Raw genomic sequence first — 21,503 nt, 5'->3', positions numbered from 1 at the left:
TGCTCTCACTCTCTGACTGTCTCTCTCCCTCTCTGTCACTCTTTCAAATAAATGAATTAAATAAATATTTTCCCAAAAGATTTTGAAAATTAAATAAATCTTTCAAGTAAGTAACTTTTTAAATGCAAAAAAGATCAAACATAATGAAGTGATTAATAAAAAATTAATAGCAAGATGGAAATAAATTTCCAGATAGAAATGGGATCAGGGGATGGTGGTCAATAGCACACTTCTGTGTTGTTCTTTGAAATGAAGAATGGAATCATGTAATATCTTATCAAAAACTTTAATGTTTGATAAAGTTTATTGTTTATAAGGATGTGGGGCAATCAGTGGTCATTCAGAAAAGGTGGATCACATATTGGTACATTTCTGAAAGGTAATATGACAATCTATCAAAAATTTAAGTATACTTTCCACTTGACCCACTTCTATTCCTTCAAATATATCCTTAAAAATACTTCTATATATACACAAAAATATATGTTTCAGGATATTCACTGCAGCATGTTTGCAGTCACAAAGAAACTGCAAGTAGCCAAATGTCAAAAAATAGGAGAATGGTTAAATATAGTAGAATGAAATAGTATACAACCATTAGGAAGAATGATATGGACCTCATGGAAATGTCTCCACTATGTATTAAGTGAAAAAAGCAAATTGTTGAATCATATGTACAGTAATAATACCATTTTTGTTTAAAAATACCATAGCTTCCTATTTGTATGTATGCAAGTATGTATGTACATAAATGCAGAGGGAAGTGATGTAACAAGCTCAACAGAGAAGAGCCACTTACACTTTTTTTTTTTTTTTTTTTTTTTTTTTTTGACAGGCAGAGTGGACAGTGAGAGAGAGAGACAGAGAGAAAGGTCTTCCTTTGCCATTGGTTCACCCTCCAATGGCCGCCGCGGCCAGCACGCTGCGGCCGGCGCACCGCGCTGATCCGATGGCAGGAGCCAGGAGCCAGGTGCTTTTCCTGGTCTCCCATGGGGTGCAGGGCCCAAGCACCTGGGCCATCCTCCACTGCACTCCCTGGCCACAGCAGAGGGCTGGCCTGGAAGAGGGGCAACCGGGACAGAATCCGGCGCCCCGACCGGGACTAGAACCCGGTGTGCCAGCGCCGCTAGGCGGAGGATTAGCCTAGTGAGCCGCGGCGCCGGCCGCCACTTACACTTTTTATCCTATATTTTTACATACAGTTTGATTTATTTCTTACAAAAATAATGTATTCATATATCATATGCATATATAAACAAAACTGAAAGGTATAGAATAGAAATAGTGTGCCAAATTTCCCAAACACTAATAATTGAAAAAAAGAATGTCAGTCTGGAAAAAGTAAGGAAAAGAACAAAAAGAAACAACAGTGATGACATTTTTTAAAGTGTTAGGAATATGTACATCCATATACAGTAAACTGTGCTGTCTTTAAAGCTAGTAAAGTAGATCTATGTATACTGAAAAGGAAGCTGTCCATGGGATAAAATTAAGCAAAAAGTACAGTCCAATTCATAGAGTATGCTCCATTTCTTCTTAAAAGGAAAAACTCTGTATGTTGGTAAATGTATAGAAAAAGAATCATCAATTAACTGAGGTTACCTTTGGGAAATGAGTTTAGTTGGGGGGGCAGCGAGGGGAAACAGCACCTTTGGAGTAAAACATTGTTGAGACCTGAACATTGCTAAATGTTGGTATGATCAAGTTCCTCCCTTTCCTGTTTGAAGCCCTTTAGTGGTTACTCCATATATAGTTTATTTTTCATAATATGCGTTTTTCACAAACTTTTTGAAGACCTCTAGTAAACATATTTTTGTACCAAAATAGAGTTATTTTAATTTCATTTTCCATGAAGTCCCTGTATGTTTAGATTATCAGCCCTAGTTGTCATTTGCCATTTCTGCCAGCTATTTTTTCCAAACTGATATGTTCTTACGTTCAACAGGTTACCACTAGCTGTCTTTAAACTCTTTTAGACGTTTGTTATGTAATTTCATACAAAAATATATGTAATGTGTAATTTATGGAGCATAATAAAATATTCATAAACCCATAATTTGGCTTAACTCAGTCCCAAGTTTTCAATTCTGCAAATATTCAGTGATATAATATTTATTTCAAGATTATCATTAAGTATATACTTATTGCTCACTTTAAGTCTTTATACAGGACCATGGGACATAATGGTTAAGACTTAAAACACTGTGGCTGGCTTTGTGGCATAGCTGGTAAAACTGCCGCCTGTGATGCAGGCATCCCATATGGGTGCCAGCTTGTGTCCCGGCAGCTCACTTCCAATCCAGCTTCCTGATTATGGCCTGGGAAAAGTAGCAGAGGATGGCCCGAGTGCTTAGTCCCCTGCTGCCCTCGTGGGAGGCCTGGAGGAAGCTCCTGGTTCCTGGCTTCTGGCTCCTATCTTCAGTCTGGCCCAGCCCTGGCCATTACAGCCATCTGGGGAGTGAACCAGCCAAGGGAAGAACTCTATCTCTCCCTTTCTCTGTAACTCTTACTTTCAAATAAATAAATAAATCTTAAAAAAAAATAGAACATTGCCAATGCTTTGGGGTCTACCTAAATCACACCCCCATTTCTCCTAGAGTGTTCTCCCATACAGATCTTGTCTATTTTCCCCTCCTATATTTAAATAAGCTTACCATGTTATGTTTCCAGAAGCTTTTCTTACTTTGGAGCTTTATACAAAATGTTATAATAAAATCACATGTATTCTTCTGTGATTTGCTATTTTCATGTAACATTGTGAGACTTATATAACTGCAATTCATTCATGTTTCAATGCTATATGGTATTCCCTTATAAATATAACACAATTTGTTTAGCCATTCAGCTACCAAAGAATATTCTCTTGCCATCTTCAAGTTTATGTCAAAGGTGATGCACACTAAGAATAGAAAATTCTTAGCATATTTTGAATCACTTTATCCTTTGTGCCACAACTAAACATTCTCTAAATCTGTTTTTAGGATTTAGTATATTCAAGTACAAAGATCAGCATTTTTTTTCTGTAAAGAACTAGATAGTAAATAATTTAGGTTGTGTGGGCCATATAGTCTGTCACAACTCTGAATTCTGTTGTTTAGCACAAAAGCAGCTACAGAAGAATATATGCAGATTAATAAACAGGAATAAGTATGGCAGTGTTCCAATTAACCTTTATTTACCAAAACGGGCAAACAGCTGGATTTGGTCCACAGGCTGTAATATCCCAAAACCCTGCTCTACATATCTGCATTATTGTAGTATTGCCCAGTGTTGTGGTCTTACTATCAAGTCTGCCCTTATCTTAGTTCCCATGTTTCACACCCCATCCCTTTGTGATTTTTAGCTTGTAAATAACCAAGGAATAACCCAACCTGTAAGTCCAGTTCCTGAACTGGTGTGGCTCAAGGCGGGAAGTGTTATCAGTAGCCATAGCTCAAACAGCAAGTACCCTAGGAACTGTTGTATCAGATTTGAGACTAGAATGCTGCCTTGATTTCTCTTCTTCGCTCTTCAGAGTTTCTGGTTAGGACTGAAGCTATGCCCTCTAATAACTAGACTCCTTGCAATTTCTTAAATATGCTTTACTTATTTCACCTTCAGGATTTAAATATGCTCCTTATTGTCCTTCCTGTGCCCCCTACTCACTTTCCCTCTTGCCTGGCTGTCACTCACCCTCAGGGATTTAAATTGAATTTGTTTTTGTGGAAGCTATTCTTAATCCCCTTCCACCACCACCACCACCACCACCACCAGACACACACACTTACTCTTCTTCACTCTATTAGGCTGGGCCAGGTGTCCCTCCCGTGTTCCCAGAGCAGCGTTTATCACTCTGTGCTGTAATCATCTGCCTCACCCACTAGGCCAATTGAGAACTGAGGGCAAAAGTTGTCTCTTTATACCCACTGACCAGATCATAACGGTTCTCAGGCAAGGTTTGTTTAGTGTTTGCCTGGATTTGACCAGGAGAAGGAGCTTCTTTCTACCTTTTGTGAAGATCAACCACTGGCTGAGGGTCCATCAAGAGAATGGACTGATTGTCTAGAACCAGATTGCCACTGTCTCTGGAAATGAGCATTGCTTGCTGCTTTGTCCTATCTGCTTGATAACGGTCTGAACTGCATCCACACTTGAAAATCCATTTGGGCACTGGGATTTGGCTCATCCCAATGAAGGAGGTGTTTTGTTACACCTCATTTTTTTCCTCCTAGTGAGTGGGGCTCTGAATGTGTTATCTATTACTTAAGACTATTTTATGAGGACTGGTGCTGTGGCATAGAGGGTAAAGCCACTGCTTGCAGTGCTAGGATCCCATTTGAGCATCGGTTTGAGTCCCGGCTGCTCCATTTCTGATCCAGCTCTCTGCTGTGGCCTGGGAAAGCAGTAGAAGATGGCCCAAGTCCTTGGGCCCCTACACCCATGTGGGAGACCTGGAGGAAGCTCCTGCTTTCTGGCTTCAGATCAGCAGAACTCCGACCATTGTGGCCATTTGGGGAGTGAACCAGTGGATGGAGGACCTCTCTCTCTCTCTCTTTCTCTCTCCTTCTCTGCCTCTCCTTTTCTGTATAACTCTGACTTTCAAATAAAATAAATAAATCTCTTTTTTTTTTTGACAGGCAGAGTGGACAGTGAGAGAGAGAGAGACAGAGAGAAAGGTCTTCCTTTGCCATTGGTTCACCCTCCAATGGCCGCCGCGGCCGGCGTGCTGCGGCCAGCTCACCGTGCTGATCCGATGGCAGGAGCCAGGTACTTATCCTGGTCTCCCATGGGGTGCAGGGCCCAAGGACTTGGGCCATCCTCCACTGCACTCCCGGGCCACAGCAGAGAGCTGGCCTGGAAGAGGGGCAACCGGGACAGAATCCGGCGCCCCGACCGGGACTAGAACCCGGTGTGCTGGCGCCGCAAGGCGGAGGATTAGCCTAGTGAGCCGCGGCGCCAGCCAAAATAAAGAAATCTTAAAAAAGATTATTTTATGGCATGTCTCCTTAAAAAATTGTAAACTATGGAAGGTACCATGTTTGAAATCGATGAAGAACTAGGTTTAAGTCCTTATGCTTTGTGACTTTGGCAAGTAATCTTAACCTCCTTTGCTGAACATGTTTCCCACTTGTAAAATGAGGATGGTCTCTAACCTATCAGTGTAGTTATGAGTATAAAATAAGATTGTATGTGAAAGTGCTGTGAAAAACTCTAAAATCAAGTACAAATGGAATTTTGTATTAGTTCTGTATTCCCTCATGGCACCTAGCACCAAGCCTGGCCAAGAGTAGTTGCTCAATACAGTTTTTTTTGAATGACTAAATGACCTGGAAAGAGAAATAAGGCTGTTGGTAGGAATAAAGGCCATGTAATGAGATCAGGAAAAATAGATGACTTGGTAATAGAAACTTCAATACAATGAGTTGGGCATTTATGAATAGCTCTAAACCTATACTCTGAATATCTGTGTTTGCTTTGCTTATTATAAAAAGATTAAATTTTCTTTTCACATGATTTTGCCCACAGAGATAAGCTGTCAAAATTTGACTAGATCTTATATATGCTGTTATTACAAAGCAGGATTGACCTAGGCAGTACTGTGAGGGCAGCAAAATGAACTCTCACATATCTTCTCTTCTTGGTAACCTTACCTCTCCCCACATGCCATTGCAGTGTCTTCTCCTAGTTCTATTTACCTCCTGATACTTAAGGCTTTTGCATTAGCCTTTTTTCCCCAAGGGGGCATACATCTTTTTTTTTTTAATTGGTTTGCTAATTTTTTTTAAAGATTTATTTATTTTATTTGAAAGGCAGAGTTACAGAGAGGCAGAGAGAGAAAGAGAGAGTGATCTTCCATCCACTGCATCACTCTGCAGATGGCCGCAACAGCCAGAGCTGGGCCAATCTGAAGACAGAAGCCAAGAGCTTCTTCTGGGTCTCCCACACGGGTGCAGGGGCCCAAGAACTTGGGCCATCTTCTACTGCTTTCCCAAGCCATAGCAGAGAGCTGGACTGGGAGTGGAGCAACCAAATTCAAACTGGCGCCTACATGGTATCCTGGCACTGAAGGCAGCAGTTTTACCCACTAAACCACAGTGGTGGCCCTGAGGCATTCATCTTAAAAGGCTAGGAATTAGGGCCGGTGTTGCAGCCTACCGAGTTAAGCCACTGCCTACAGTGCCAGCATCCCACATGGGTGCTTGTTCAAGTCCCAGCTACTATACTTCCAATCTAGTTCCCTGCTAATATGCTTGGGAAAGCAGCAGAGGATGGCCCAATTCCTTGGGCCCCTGTACCCATGTGGGAGACCTGGAAGAAGCTCCTGGCTCCTGTCTTCGGTCTGGCCCAGTCCTGGGTCATTGCGTCCACTTGGGAAGTGAACCAGTGGATAGAAGATCTCTGTCTCTCCCTTTCCCTCTAACTCTGCTTTTCAAATAAATATATCTTTTTTAAAAAAAATGTTAGGAACTAAGTCTCCATGGCTAATTTGCATTTGAAAAAAGGATAGAGAAAGAGAGCAGATTTTGTCCAGAGGAGTGAATAAATAATTGTGAAATTTTAGGCATTAAAAGGAGTATAAAGGCTTATCAGTCCCATTCAAATCACACAGCACACTTACTTTACCTACACCTATAGTCTCTCAACTTTGGAGACATTAAGACAGCTTCTTAAATATGGATAATTGAGGCCCTCCTTGTAGAGATTCTGATTGAATTGGACTAGGTTTGGATCTGGACAAAGATGCTTTTAAAAAACTCCCTAGGCAACTGTATTGTGCAGTCCGACTTGGGAACTGCTGACTTAAACCTAAAATGGCCTTGTTTGTGAGAAAAAGAAAAGCTAAATGCCATTAGAAAACCAAACATTAACGCAGGGTTGGACAGAGAAATTGTGAGGGTCATTAATACAGTGAACAGAAAATAGGCCCAGTGACTGATAGCACCAAAAGATGTAATCAAGGGCCAGTATGATCCCCTCCTCGCAAAAAGGTGGACTGTCCCTAACTTTTAGCCCTTAAATCTTTTTTCCAGATGTTTTCACAGGTATAGCAGATAAAATCTGTGAGCTAATGGGCTAAGAATTCAAATGGATGATGTACCAAGTCAGTAAGTCTTTGGTTGATGAGGTAATTTTACACACAAGATAAAAGATCTTATTAAAAATCTGAGATCTATATTATCTACATTTGACTCAGTACCTTAAGTTCAGCATTTCTTATAATTAAATTCGTTGATTTTATAAAGTAACCCTAGGATAGGAAAAGGATTAATTCATTGTGTACTTGGATAATCTTTGCTTGAGCTGCAGCCTCCTCAGTCATCCCAGAGCAGCAAAACAAAGCTCTTACTATGTCATAATCTTCCCTTTCTCAACAATGCTTGGTTTGCCTTCTCTGTTTTTCCATGTTTCAGTGATAATTTTCATAAAACTAGATAGAGAAAATGGATACCTTTTATCCATTAGTTTTCTTTTCTCAACACATTCTTAAATATTGCTTGCTTTACCAACATTTTTAGTATTCTCCTTAGCAAGCAGTCTCACCTATTTTGAAGGAAAATCCCACTCATTGGATAAGGCTTCCAAGAATGTCTATCCAATGACTCCCCTGCTATGAGATGTCTGGAGGGGACCTAAAAGCAAGCACCTTGAGAGAACTCTGTGACCAGAAGTGGGAAACAGGTTATATACACAGCCTTTTTAGGAATATTCCTATAGGAATACAGGACTGAGTATTTAGATAAACTAGTCCTCTGTTTTCATTATTTTTTTCTTTTATGCATATATTTACCTTCATAGTAGAAGTTAAAAGAAGCCAATAATAACTACACCTCATCTGGTGGTATTATAAAGTTTAATTAATGTTTCTAAGGTATGAGTTGAACTCACAAGATGAAAGATTCTTTTTTTTTTTTTTTTTTTTTTTTTTTTTTACAGGCAGAGTGGACAGTGAGAGAGAGAGACAGAGAGAGAAAGGTCTTCCTTTGCCGCTGGTTCACCCTCCAATGGCCGCCGCTGCAGCCGGCGCACCGCGCTGATCCTGGCAGGAGCCAGGAGCCAGGTGCTTTTCCTGGTCTCCCATGGGGTGCAGGGCCCAAGCACCTGGGCCGTCCTCCACTGCACTCCCTGGCCATAGCAGAGAGCTGGCCTGGAAGAGGGGCAACCGGGACAGAATCCGGCGCCCCAACCGGGACTAGAACCCGGTGTGCCGGCGCCGCAAGGTGGAGGATTAGCCTATTGAGCCACGGCGCCAGCTCGAAAGATTCTATATATGGAACATGTGTTGAGTGCCCAATCTGATTTAGTCTGATAATGGCTATAACTGTATGGTGTCCCACATTATACATCTTGATTATAGTGAGTTCAACCTTGAAAAATGTATTTTAATATTGAGAATGTGTTTAACATTGTTTGGCAATGTTTGGGTGTACAGAATATAAACTTACAACTAGCTACAAATAGTTGATTCTTGATGTAAAAAATCTTTACAAAGTAACATGGGAGGTTTTTTTTGTCCTTTAGAAATTGGCCCGAGGGCCCAAGAAAAAGCAAAATTTCAGTTCTCACAAATTGCATAGAAATAATCTAAGATGGTCGGTGTCATAAAATGTAAAAGTATTAAAATTACCTATCTGAGGATTGACCTGGTTCAAAATAAAATGAGTTTGTAAAATGACAAAGGGAGATTATTATTAATCATTTAGGAAAAAAGAAAAATTACTTTTTCCACAAAATCCAATGCTGTTTTATGGAGAACTTAAATAGTAGGTTAGACCACTGGGCCATTCAAGTGAGCCAGAGCTCAAGAGCCAAGGATTTGTGCTCATAAAACTAAGATGTAACTCAGAAGACTGAAGGCTTAGATAACCATGTGAGATTGGGAGCCATTATTACTAGAATGTAGTTGAATATAAATAGACCTCAAATATCCCTCAAGTTAGTATAAAAGTTTATCTTTGTATGACAAAAGCAGCTTTCTCTTATCTTTATGTCCATTCCCTTTCAGCACTGATACTCATAATTTTAAAATACCAAGCATTTCTCTAGACCTAAGGAATTTACATAAACTAGAATAACCTTGTCCCTTACACACAGCATTATTTTATCCTCATTCAGTGAAACAGTCAATTCAGTAAGTTTCTATTTTTCATTTACAAGGTTATTCAGCATTGTCTGAAATGTGAGACACAGCAAAGGCTTAATGTTTTAGGACACCTTCCCTGGCCTTCAAAGCTTACCATCTCATTTTGGGCAGCAAAACAGTATGGTGTATTTGAAAGTGCTTCCATCTGCCCCCTTTCAGGGTTTTTTTCCTCCCTTCCTAGGCCCTGGGGCCAAAATTCCTTTAGAGCCTGTTTTCAGCAAGCTATCCTGGAACAGTACAAAGATACTGGCTGATAATGCTCAAGGAACTCCCTTTCCAGGAGAATCTACAAGGACTTTTCAAGACCAAAAAGGGGGGGGGGGAGTGTTTAAAGAAAGTTACAAAGTTGATTTATGTGGTATGGCCTGATTCACCAATCAGGCCATACCACACAATCTGCTTTTACTACTCCTATAATCTTGCCACTCCCTTGTTTTAAAAGCCCAGTTTGCTTGTCTCATGCTATCTAACATAACCTACAGGATAGATTCCAAAATTCTTGGCTTGGTTTACTAGGCACTTTTGAGCCTCATCTTTCTTAGTCCCAACCAGACATCCTGTTTTCCAGTCTCACTGCAGTTGCCATGTTTCCATAAACATGCCAGGCCCTTTCACAACTCCCTGCTTTGTGCATGTTTCCACTGCCCAGAATGCCTTTCACTCTCTTCCTTGTCTTATTGGCAGCTCCCACTTTGAGACTCAGCACAAATGTGTCTCTCAAACTCCCTGATTTTTCCAGAGTTCCTTCAAATTTCTTGTTTTGCCTCTTGCCACAGCACTTTGTACATTTGTTAAAAGTACTTTTATGGACATTAATTTTGAAACTAGAAGAGTACTTAAAAAATTTATGGAAAATGCATACTATGTGGAAACCATTCATGAATTTTGAAATTTTTCTGTTTGCCCAAATAAATTTATCTTTTAATCCCATTTTTTTTATGAGCTTTGTGTAGTACCCTTCTGTCTTCCCCCACTGGCTTCTCAATGGCAGGGACTTGGCATAGTGTCTGGCACATAAAGTCTCCGGATACATGTTCATTAAAAGTTTCTGTAGTTAGATCAACAGGTTGAAAAAATTATTGTTTGCTCCCCCTGAGAGTGTTCTACGGTTAAAAACTACCTTAGGGAACTTACAGGGTTTGTTATTGTTAATTTAACCAAACATCAAGTTTTGTTTGATCGGCGATCAAATTTAAAGTTTTTGCTCCTGGAATACATTAGTAGAAAACATGACTTTTGCCAATATTGTTCTCCTAAAATGTCTCCTTTGAAACACTGTAGAAGCTGAGACTTCATCAAAGGAAGTAGGTCTTAGCTTTTTGTTTGGTCTATAAATTACTGAATTCATGGCTGATGAAGTCGGGATAGCATGTGGTTCCAAGAATTGCACTGGGTCAGGACTTAGCTACCTTCCTATTTCTTTGCCTTAGAATACACCCTTGGCTCTGGCCAGCCATCTTAGAAAATGCTCCTGGTAAGAAGTAAAAGAACTTACACATACGCTATTGAGAAAAGTATCAAAACTCTGGCTCTATTCAATTTTGGCTCTGTGGTGTCCTTGACATAAATAATTTATAGCTACACTGAATCAAATTCTTTTTCTATGTAAGCTCCTTTTCTTCTAACAATATTGTAACATCAGTAGGCATAATGACAAGATTTGTTTTCTTCCATTTCGGGTTAGTCTCTTCGCCTGGCAACCCCTCCTAATTCCTTTATCTCTTTCAAAGTTTCCATTCTCTCCTTCCCTTACTTTTTACTCCTTCCCTCCCTCTCCCTTCCTCTTCCGCCTCCCCCTTTTTCCCAGCTAGCTTACCCCGCCCCTCACCGTCACCACCTTCCCTCCCCTTCAGGATCCTTCCCGCTCCTTCTCCCGTCACCCCCCACCGTGGCCGCCCGCCTCGCGTTCATAAAGCGCCAATCAGAAGCCCCGAAGGTGTTTCGAAGGCCCGCCCCCTCCTCCCTCTCCACTTCTCTTCCCCCCCTTTGCTCCCTCCCCACCCCCCACTCAAGTCCTGCGGACTCGGGGGCTTCGGGAGCTGGGCGCTATGAAAAGTGTCTGCCCAGTCACTTCCGGTAAGAACGCCGCGGCGCAAAGCTCCCCGCGGGACCGTTACGGAGGGATGGGAGTTACCGATGGGCCGGAGGAGGGAGGTACTGCCGGGGAAGGGAAGAGGGAGCGAGAGCCGGAGCAGAGTAGTGCGAGCCTCTGAGGCGCTTCAGCTGCCCCTGTCCCGCCATCCCGCTGTGCGCCAGCTCCCCTGCCCCCCTGGGCGGCTGCGGTGCTCTTCTCCAACCCCCACTCCGGGGACAGACGCCGCCCCTCCTTCGGCGCCGCGTGACCGGAAGTGGCGCCATCTTTAGCCTCTTGTGCTATTGACAATAACAAGCCCTGGGTCTCTTCTCCCCCTCCCCCCCCACCACCACAGCGTCTCCCCTCCCAGAGAGAGGGAGAAAAGGAGGAGGAGCTACAGCCTCAGACTCAGACTCGCTCCTGCAGAAACGGGGGGGAGAGAGCTCGAAAAGCAGGGGAGGGGGACGGCACGGCCGTTTACCTGTCTGCCGCTTCATTCACTCTCCCCCCTCGTTCTGCTCACTCCTGGTGTCAGCCTATCCGCCTTCCCAAACCCTCCCATTTCCCCGGTGTAGCCCCCCCTTCACTTTCCTGCTCGTCCTCTGTGTTTCTCCTCTCTTCCCTTCCCCCTCTAGCATTGCCACCTTCTCCTACACGCACGCAGGCATATAAACTGTAGGTTTTTGATGCTCCTCTGCCTGTTGACCCCGCTATTTTCATGTTTCCAACAGGTTTTTCTTCCCCCAATCCCTCAGCTGCTGCTGCTGCTCAGGAGGTCAGATCTGCCACTGATGGTAATACCAGCACCACTCCGCCCACCTCTGCCAAGAAGAGAAAGTTAAACAGCAGCAGCAGTAGCGGCAGTAACAGTAGTAACGAGAGAGAAGACTTTGATTCCACCTCTTCCTCCTCTTCCACTCCTCCTTTACAACCCAGGGATTCGGCATCCCCTTCAACCTCGTCCTTCTGCCTGGGGGTTTCGGTGGCTACTTCCAGCCACGTACCGATACAGAAGAAGCTGCGTTTTGAAGACACCCTGGAGTTTGTAGGGTTTGATGCGAAGATGGCTGAGGAATCCTCCTCCTCCTCCTCCTCATCTTCACCAACTGCTGCAACATCTCAGCAGCAGCAACTTAAAAATAAGAGTATATTAATCTCTTCTGTGGCTTCGGTGCATCATGCAAACGGCCTAGCCAAATCTACCACCGTCTCTAGCTTTGCTAACAGCAAGCCTGGCTCTGCTAAGAAGTTAGTGATCAAGAACTTTAAAGGTAACCAAAGCCAAAATTCATAATCACCTACTAAAGATTTGACACTTCAGCGGTCACGTGCTCTATTTATGTTACTATATTAAAGAGCATAGAGGTAGCTAATGTTTTATGCGTAATTAATGAGGTGGAGGGGAGGTCCTTTTTTTGGTGGAGGGTTCATTTGCCAGGGGGGTGGTTAGGAACCTTGTGCTGAGGCATACACCCCGTGTTTCTGTGCAGTATTTTGAGGTTTTCCTCAACCTGTTATATTTAATTTGTTGTCCCTTATAACATTGGGTATCTACAGTATGATTGATCCGGATTTTACAGGTGAGAAATTTATGTTCTAAAGAGGTTTGTTTATTTCAGGTGCATAGTGAGCCTTGGCACTGCTGGGATTTGTATTTTTGTGCTTCAGTAGGCCACATTATCCAGTCCCCAGAAAAGCAGGTAGCAATGGTGATCTTTCCATGCTCAAATAGGACTTAGATTGTTGAATACTGTATTTATGAAACTCATTGCAGAAGCAGTATTCAGAGAAAATATTTATGGTCTCTACATATCTTACCAAAGATAGGGGTTAGAATTGAAAAATACTGGGTATACACAGAAGTTGTAACTCTGTGTACCACTAGTCTAAAGATAGGTACAGTTACTACATCTATTTTTTTTATCACTAAAACGAGTTTTAAAGTATTGCCCTAAAGCTTTTAGGAAAATTTGTTAATATTGTCTTTGATAGGTGATTGAAAGTATTATGAACGCATTGATGCTAATACAAAATCAAGTTTTAAAAAAAATGTATTCAGCTGAATTAATTTGTATCTGTTGAATGTGTTCTATTTTTCTGGCTCACTTATTCAACACCTTTAACTGGCAGGTAATAAGTGCAAAAATGATTATTAAATGGAGAAGTAAATGAATGAACTTAAGTAATATTTACTGCATAAGTGCCTTGGGGCTTAATACTAGTATCGGAAAAATTAGGTGTTCACTATCTGTATTTTCAACATTAGTGTAAAAATAAAGAATATACTCTTTTATTTCAAGCAGAGAGATATGGTGTTGTTTATTTTTAACCCTTTCTTTTTATATCACTTCTCTCCCATTTGCAGACTCTTGAAGAGTGTTATATTCTGACTTAAGAGTAAAGCTTTCTGCTTTCTGAAGTGAATATGAATTGTAATTGACTAATGTGTTCATTATTTAGCTGAAATATTTTGCTTAATAGCCAAGATTTTTATAAGAAGTGAGCTGTGATCCTAATTGCTTCTGAAAATTGATTTAAGAAATTTTGTTTTTTTCTTCCTCCAAAAAAATTAAAACACATTATTAAGGCATTTCAATGCTTTAATTAAAAGTTTTTTTCCACTCATTGATGGCCAGTGAAGTGTAAAAGCCTAGCATTTCAGTGTTTCTTTCTATTTAGAAAATGCTGCATAGTTTCTGGAGTCATTTGGATATTTGAATTTCTTTTAAAATTTCATTCTACTCATAAATGTAGTTTAAAACCTGAGTTAAAATGTTTTTCTCCATTTCTGTAGTTTCTGCATAAATTTGGGGATCAAAAAGACCAGGATTAGAATGCCAGACTTGCCGTTGACTAGTTACAGTGACCTTGGGCAAACTTACCAAATGCTTTCCATCCTTGGATTCCTCAGTTTTGATACTTAGCCTAGGGCATTGTTAGGATGGTAAAGGGGTTTATAAAATTCCTTGCACATAGTAGACATACAATATTTTAAATCTCAGGTACAAAATTCATGTTGACTTAGGTTTTACACATGATGAAATAAGGTCAGGATTGTTACTTTTTATCTGTCATTCTTGAATTTTTATTTTTTGAAGCAATACGTTCAGTAGGAGAAAAAAACCCTCACCTTCAGTTTTAATAGGTGAGTTAAAGTGACCAATAAAATTTGAAATATTAGAATACTGTTTCTTTATACTGAGCTCTTAATACAGTGGTTGCTTTAACATTTAAGTGTAATAGTTATAAAGATCACAGTTTACTTTAAAAACAGTAATGTAATTGTATTTTGTGGACCTTCAGTTGCTATATTCTATATGTTGTTTTAATGCCAACCTTTTATATATCATCTAGATAAGCCTAAATTACCAGAAAACTACACAGATGAAACTTGGCAGAAACTGAAAGAAGCAGTGGAAGCTATTCAGAATAGTACTTCAATTAAGTACAATTTAGAAGAACTCTACCAGGTATGTATTAATGTGATAACTAGATTTCATTAACATAAATTGAGGTGAGATAATTTGGATTTACTTTCTGAAATAGGGCCTTAAATACACTTTTGCCTCTTTTCTAATTACAATTTCTTGATGCACTCCTTTTTACAATCAGACCATATACTCATAAACTGAGTACAGTCATATTGGTTATAAGCCCACCTTATAGTATGAGTGGTATAAATTGAACTTATACCAGTATGACCTGGACACTCCTAATTAAGTTTCAGTTTGGTACACGTTGATATAATTGACATTTTTACCCATAATGGAATCTTGTAGGGTAGATCCCAAAGTGATTTCTGGAGACCTGTCACTCTTCTGTTATGATAATTCTTGCTTAGTTGTTTCTCTCTTTTAAGAAAAGCCTCAAGACATGCAGATGTCCTTCACATCCTTTAGTCTACCTCTTTATTTGTAGCATTTTGCCACTTTTTTTCTTTTTTTTGCTCTGCATGTTTGTCTTATCTCCTGTGCCCAGATAGGAGCAGCAGGTTGTAGCCTAGCAGTATAGTCTGAGGCTCAGATTTGGAGATTTTTTTGCTTACAAATAAGTCTTTAAATTTGAAATGTTTAGGCCGGCGCCGCGGCTCACTAGGCTAATCCTCCGCCTAGCGGTGCCGGCACACCGGGTTCTAGTCCCGGTTGGGGCGCCGGATTCTGTCCCGGTTGCCCCTCTTCCAGGCCAGCTCTCTGCTGTGGCCCGGGAGTGCAGTGGAGGATGGCCCAGGTGCTTGGGCCCTGCACCCCATGGGAGACCAGAAAAAGCACCTGGCTCCTGGCTCCTGCCATCGGATCAGCGCGGTGCGCTGGCCGCGGCGGCTATTGGAGGGTGAACCAATGGCAAAAGGAAGACCTTTCTCTCTGTCTCTCTCTCTCACTGTCCACTCTGCCTGTCAAAAAAAAAAAAATTGAAATGTTTAAATGTAATACCAAGGGCAGCTCTTGATTTAGACTTCTTGCTACATAGAGATTTTTTGCCTACTGTGTTTTGACACATACAACCAATTCAAGAATTTTCCATTGATAGTGTCAGCAGTTTGTTATTAAAAAATACTTCTCAGTTCAATTGCTTAAGTTAATGAGTATGATGTAAAATTATATTGGTCCAATTTATCAGTATTTGTAATATTCACATTTTAGTTGGAGGGGTAAGAGGGTGATAGTTGAATCCTGGATGAGAAGTCAGGAAAAAGTTTTGGGATCTAGTTTTCTCTGCTGTTGCCCTTGTGATCTTGGGCAAGGTAATAAACTCCTCACAGGAGAAAGAATACCTGCCTTTTCTACATCTCAGAGGTGCTTATAATAACCAAGTGAGACATTTGTAAAAAACACCTTGAAGAACACTATGATATATAAATATGAAGGTACTTCAAAAAGTTCATGGAAAATGGAAAGAAAAAGAGTTTATTTTGGTGCAAAAAATTGAAATCCACGCATAGTTTTCTCATAATACACATTTTGCCATAAACTGAAGCCAGGATTCTGGAACTCAATCCAGGTCTGCCACATGGGTGGCAGGGACTCAAGTACTTGAGCCATCATCTAATTTCTTCCCAGAGGCATCATCAGGAAGCTGGATGGGAAGCCAAGTAGCCAGGACTCAAACCAGGCACTCCTCAATGGGATGCATGCATCCCACATTGGAGGCTGAGCTGCACCACAATACTTGTTCCCCTTAAATTCTATTTTCTGTGAACTTTTTGAAGCACTGTTGTATAAGATGTTGTTATCACTAGTCAGACTTTCTCATAAGCTACAATATGGCTTTTTCACTTGTAATATGTCAAATTGAGGTTCTGTTGCTGTTAAAATTGAGTACATATATACAAAACACCCAGAATAATGCTCAACCACAGTAATGATGTAATGTTGTAGGTATTGTGATGCTAAGTAAATGTCAGCTGGTAGTAGTAGTAGTACTAAGGTATTACTTAGGGATAAGCCCACCTCATTTGGCTCTTGTGGTGTATTACATATGTGTGTTTTGGTGTCGCATAATAGTAAAAGTATAATTATAGAATCAGAGTTAGTTGGAAAGTCCTTCAGAGATCATATCATCCAGTATCTTTGTGTAGTGTGTGTGTGACATGTTCATCTTATATTATTTCATTTAAGCATTACAGAAACTCTTTCTAAAATAGATAAGGTAGTAGATATTATCCCCAAGTTATTGGTAAGAATAGTAATCTCAGAGAAGTTGAATATCCTGTCCAGAGTCATATATTGGCAGAAAAAAAGATTCAAACTGTGATGCTCTGTTCCTATTCCAGTATACCTTCTCTACCCCACTGCCTCATTACTATGCCACATCACTTTGACTATATTGTAGAAGTTTGAAGCAATTAAATTATCTTACTTTAGGAAAAAGCTATTATCAAAATAGTACTTTTTTTATATGTTCATGTATGTGAAACTTACTTGGATCTACTGGTATATAGTATATAATTTCAATGATGTATAACTTTATGTACTCATATTGCATGTTTATAACATGTTGATAGTAGGTATTAACTTTATTTATTTTTCCTTGAGTGTTTTTCAAGAAGTTTTGATTTGAAAATACTTTCCATGATATATTGATGAGATTTTTTAGGTTTCAAGAGATTATAGCTTACATTTTTGTGATTTTGCTTTCTTATATGTCAGAAGTTTTACTGCTATGGTTCAGTTGCATTTATTTAGCTTAAAATCATGGGTGTTAAAACTTGACTGTCTGCATTTTTCATAGGACTTTACTCATTTTGCTATAATAAATTCAAAAGCATTTGTTTCTAGCTCTTTTATGGTTTTTGATCTTAATTTTATAAATGCTCCTTTGGATGGATTGGATTGGATTAGTCTCAGAAATATAATTTTGAGATGTTGAAGTTCAAAGAGGAGGTAAAGTTATTTTACACTATCTAACCTTCAGTCGTTTGATTTCAACTTACTGAAACACAATTAAAAAGTACTCTCCTAAAATTGAAATAATATAGTAATAGGTACGTATATAAAACAAAAAGTTCTCCAAACACCTACCCAACCCTCTTTCCCAGATGTAAAATTTGTTGGCATATCTCTATCCAGAACATTCTTCAGTATTAATAATCATCTTCCTTTATATATTAAGTATGGGGGAGCCATCGTTGTGGCGTAGCAGGTTAAGCCGCCACCTGGGACACTGGCATCTCGTATGAGCACCTCCTGTCCCAACTGCTCCACTTCTGTTCCAGCTCCCTGCTGGTGGCCTGGGAAAAGCAGTGGAAGATGGCCCGAGCTTTTGGGCTTCTGCCACCCAAATGGAAGACCCAGAGGAGGTGCCTGGCCCAGCCCTGGCCGTTATAGCCATTATCTCTCTCTGTCTCTCCTTCTCTTTCTCTTAACTCTGCCTTTCAAATAAATAAATATATCTTAAGAAAGTAAAGTTTAGGTATGGTAGTCCCAAGTATGGGGTTGCAACTTTCAAGTCTTATGAGTGAGACAGTGGTTGATGATGGTTTGGGATTTTTGTTTATTTATGATTGACCACTATGATAGGACTATGGTTAAATGCACTGACTTTTGAGTTGATCGGCCTGCTTAGATTAGAGATTTGCCACTCATATAACTTGGGGAAAGTTAATTCTCTAAACTTAGTTTCCTCATTTGCAAAATGGGTACACTAATAGAACTATATCTCAGGGTTGTTTATTGTAAATAAATTTTGAAAAAAAAAAAAAGCATTTATAGCCCCTGTTAAATACTGGTGTTACCAATGCTAATAAATATATGGGCTTTGAAAAGAAATCCTGGGGCCAGCATTGTGACACAGCCAGTTTAAGCCATGCCTGCAACACCAGCATCCCATATTGGGGTACTGGTTTCAGTTCCAGCTGCTCTGCTTTTGATCAGGCTTCCTGCTAGTTCACATAGGAAGGCAGCAGATAAGTACTTGGGCCACTGCCACCTGTGTGGGAGACCTGGATGGAGTTCTTGGCTCCTGGCTTTGGCCTGGCCCAGACTGTTGCTGTTGTTTGGGAAGTAAACCAGCAGATGGAGAATTCTCGCTGTCTCTCCCTTCTGTCACTCTGCCTTTCAAATAAAAAAATATTTTTAAAAAGAGAAATCTTGGAGCTGGTGTTGTGGCATAGTAGGTTAAGCCTCCACATGTGGAACTGGTAACCCATATGGGCACCAGTTCTAATCCCGGCTGCTCCTCTTCTGATCCAGCTCTCTGCTATGGCCTGGAAAAGCAGTAGAGGATGGCCCAAGTGCTTGAGCCCCTGTACTCACATGGGAGACCCAGAGGAAGCTCCTGGCTCCTGGCTTCAGGTTGGCCCATCTCTGGCCGTTTGGGGAGTGAACCAGCGGATGGAAGACCTTTCTGTCTGTCTCTCCCTCTGTAACTCTATTTCTCAAGTAAATAAATAAAATTTTGAAGAAAGAAATCTTTATATTTTAAAATTATATATTATTTTAGAACCCAAACACTGCATGCTTTTAAATTCTTAGATTTTTAATTTATTATTGGGGGGGGGGGGGTAGGTAGGTGTATCTTCCATTAGTTTACCCCGCACATGCCTACAACAGCCGGGGCTGGACCAGGCCAAAGCTAGGAGTCTGGAACTCAACATGGATTTCCCATGTGGATGACAGGGATGCAACTGTTTGAGCCATCAACACTGTCCTTCACAGGGTGTGCATTAGCAGGAAGCTAAAATCGAGAGTGGAGCTGGGTGCTCTGATAGGAGACAGGTGTCCCAAGCAGGGCCCTAACTGTTGCAGCAAATGCCCACTCCCCCATATTTTCAAATTCTAAGTTCACACTAGACCAGAACAGCTTGCTGATGAACAGATTACATTGCAAATATGCTTCAGTAGACACCATTAGTGGAATTGGAAAAAAAAATAGAACTCTCTAGGAACAGTGTTCCTCTGCAGTTCTTTTTCAAAATGTGTCCTGTTTTTACATATGATGTCTTACGTTTGGAATTTTGGTGTTGGTGAGTTTATCAATAATGGGAATTCTGATAGGCTTTTTCTGAAATAAATCTTAAATAATGATCTTTTCCATTTTAATAATTCATTTATAAATGACCACAAGATGAAGCCACTAGTGCATCTGCCCATTGTAAAAATCTGGTTTTTTTTAAGATTTATTTTATTTATTTGAAAGTTACAGAGAGAGGTAGAGACAGAGAGGTCTTCCATCCTTTGTTTCACTCCCCAGATGGCCGCAACGGCCAGAGCTGCGCCGATCTGAAGCCAGGAGCCTGGAGCTTCTTCCTGGCTTTACCCGCTGCACCACAGCACCGATCCCAGATTTATTTATTTGTTTTTTCTTTTTATAAGCAGATAGTAAGCACAGTTGAAGCATTCATAGTCAAGCAGATAACAACTACATTTCATTCCCAGGACAGATGACTCCGTTTTTCTTTTTCTGACCTTGAGAAGGCTTCTACCACAGCTTTAGTCATGTCAGTTAGAAAGTGTAGGGGTCAGTGCTGTGGTGTAGTGGGCAAAGCCCCCACCTGCAGTGCTGGCATCCCATGTGGGTGCTGGTTCAAGTCCCAGCTGCTCCACTTATGATCCATCTCTCTGCTATGGCTTAGGAAAGCAGTAGAGGATGGCCCAGGTCCTTGGACCCCTACACCCATGTGGGAGACCCAGAAGAAGCTCCTGATTCCTGGCTTCAGACCGGCCCAGCCCCAGTCGTTGCAGCCATTTGGAGAGTGAACCAGCGATGGAAGACTAAAAATCTAGTTGTTTAAGCAGTTGGTGGATATAGGAGAGCAGTTAAAATCTTAGTACTGTTGAAGACTAGCTATTGGGTTCTCTGTAAGTTTGCCTGTTGTCACCCTGTTGATATTTCAAGCTTAGTCTGGTACGTGTTATTTATTTCTGCTCTTTTTACTGAATTGTTAATCAGTACTATCACTGCTATTTTAAAAATATACAATTACAGATTCTTAGTTCTTTTTTAAAGATTTATTTCTTTATTTGAAAGTCAGAGTTACACAGAGAGAGGAGTGGTAGAGTGGAGAGGTCCTCCATCTTCTGGTTCACTCCCCAAAGCTGCACTGATCCTAAACCAGGAGCCAGGAGCCTCCTCCAGGTCTCCCACATGGGTTGAGGGGCCCAAGGACTTGGGCCATCTTCTACTGCTTTCCCAGGCCATAGGAGCAAGCTGGATTGGAAGTGGAGCAACCGGGTCTCAAACCAGCACCCATATAGGATGCTGGTGCTTCAAGCCAGGGCGTTAACTTGCTGTGCCACAGCGCCGGCCCCAGATTCTTAGTTCTTGATAATTTTCAGTCTTACTAGAGGAGAAGAATTGGGATTTGGAGGATCTTTACGTAAAAAGATAGTTTTATTCGAAGGACTTCGAAAACTATCTAGAATGTATCTAATACAAATAGGTGCCTGTGAGTCAGGAGGTTATTTTAGTAATAATTACACTAGACCAAACTCCATAGATTTCCAAAGTGTTTATTTAGTGAAATGTAATATAGTATATTTCTAAAAGGACAGTTCAAAGGTCTAGAATAAAATAGAGCTTATCTCACACTCCTAAGTGGTGATTTAACACTTCCCATTAGTTTTTCTATCCCACTACCTAACAAGATGCAGAATACTTAACAAATACTTACTCTTTGTTGAATCAGTTGTTTGCTATGCGCAGAGCGAGACAGGCACCTTGGGTAGATACACTTAGTCCTAGCTCCTAAGGTGCTTATGTTCTAGTAGTTTCATACAATTGGTTATTTGTGACCAATACATTTCTTTTTTTTAAACTTTTATTTAATAAATATAAATTTCCAAAGTACAGCTTTTGGATTACAGTGGCTTC

General features: G+C 40.7%; 1 protein-coding gene and 1 long non-coding RNA gene across 12 annotated transcripts in view; one reads left to right on the top strand and one right to left on the bottom strand.

The window, feature by feature from the left end:
* Positions 1-11,496, bottom strand: part of LOC149119709 (uncharacterized) — a 29,635-nt gene extending 18,139 nt beyond the window's left edge. Inside the window, exon 1 of one of the 2 annotated variants that reach the window (XR_016228187.1) lies at positions 11,256-11,496. This is a non-coding gene — a long non-coding RNA (uncharacterized LOC149119709). The remainder of the gene's footprint in view (positions 1-11,255) is intronic. The other variant, XR_016228188.1, reaches the window with a different exon arrangement.
* The window catches only part of CUL4B (cullin 4B), a 71,510-nt gene that overhangs the window by 24,511 nt on the left and 25,496 nt on the right, over positions 1-21,503 (top strand). For 3 of the 10 annotated variants that reach the window (XR_011385491.2, XR_016228186.1, XR_011385492.2), the window contains exons 1-3: positions 11,121-11,275; positions 11,927-12,466; positions 14,550-14,665. Coding sequence is in view for 7 of the 10 variants with exons in the window: in XM_089324579.1 (XP_089180705.1) it covers positions 11,170-11,275; positions 11,927-12,466; positions 14,550-14,665 (762 nt within the window). In the remaining 3 variants the exon portion in view is untranslated. Of the gene's footprint in view, positions 1-11,041; positions 11,276-11,926; positions 12,467-14,549; positions 14,666-21,503 lie in introns of those variants that run through there. The other 7 variants (XM_051827778.3, XM_008273161.5, XM_051827776.3 and 4 more) reach the window with 4 other exon arrangements.

The sequence above is a fragment of the Oryctolagus cuniculus genome, chromosome X (assembly GCF_051225735.1).
Source record: "Oryctolagus cuniculus isolate XC-2025 breed Fujian yellow rabbit chromosome X, ASM5122573v1, whole genome shotgun sequence".
Taxonomy (NCBI): domain Eukaryota; kingdom Metazoa; phylum Chordata; class Mammalia; order Lagomorpha; family Leporidae; genus Oryctolagus; species Oryctolagus cuniculus.
The sequence above is the reverse complement of the archived record's forward strand: the minus strand, read 5'-3'. Positions and strand labels throughout refer to the sequence as shown.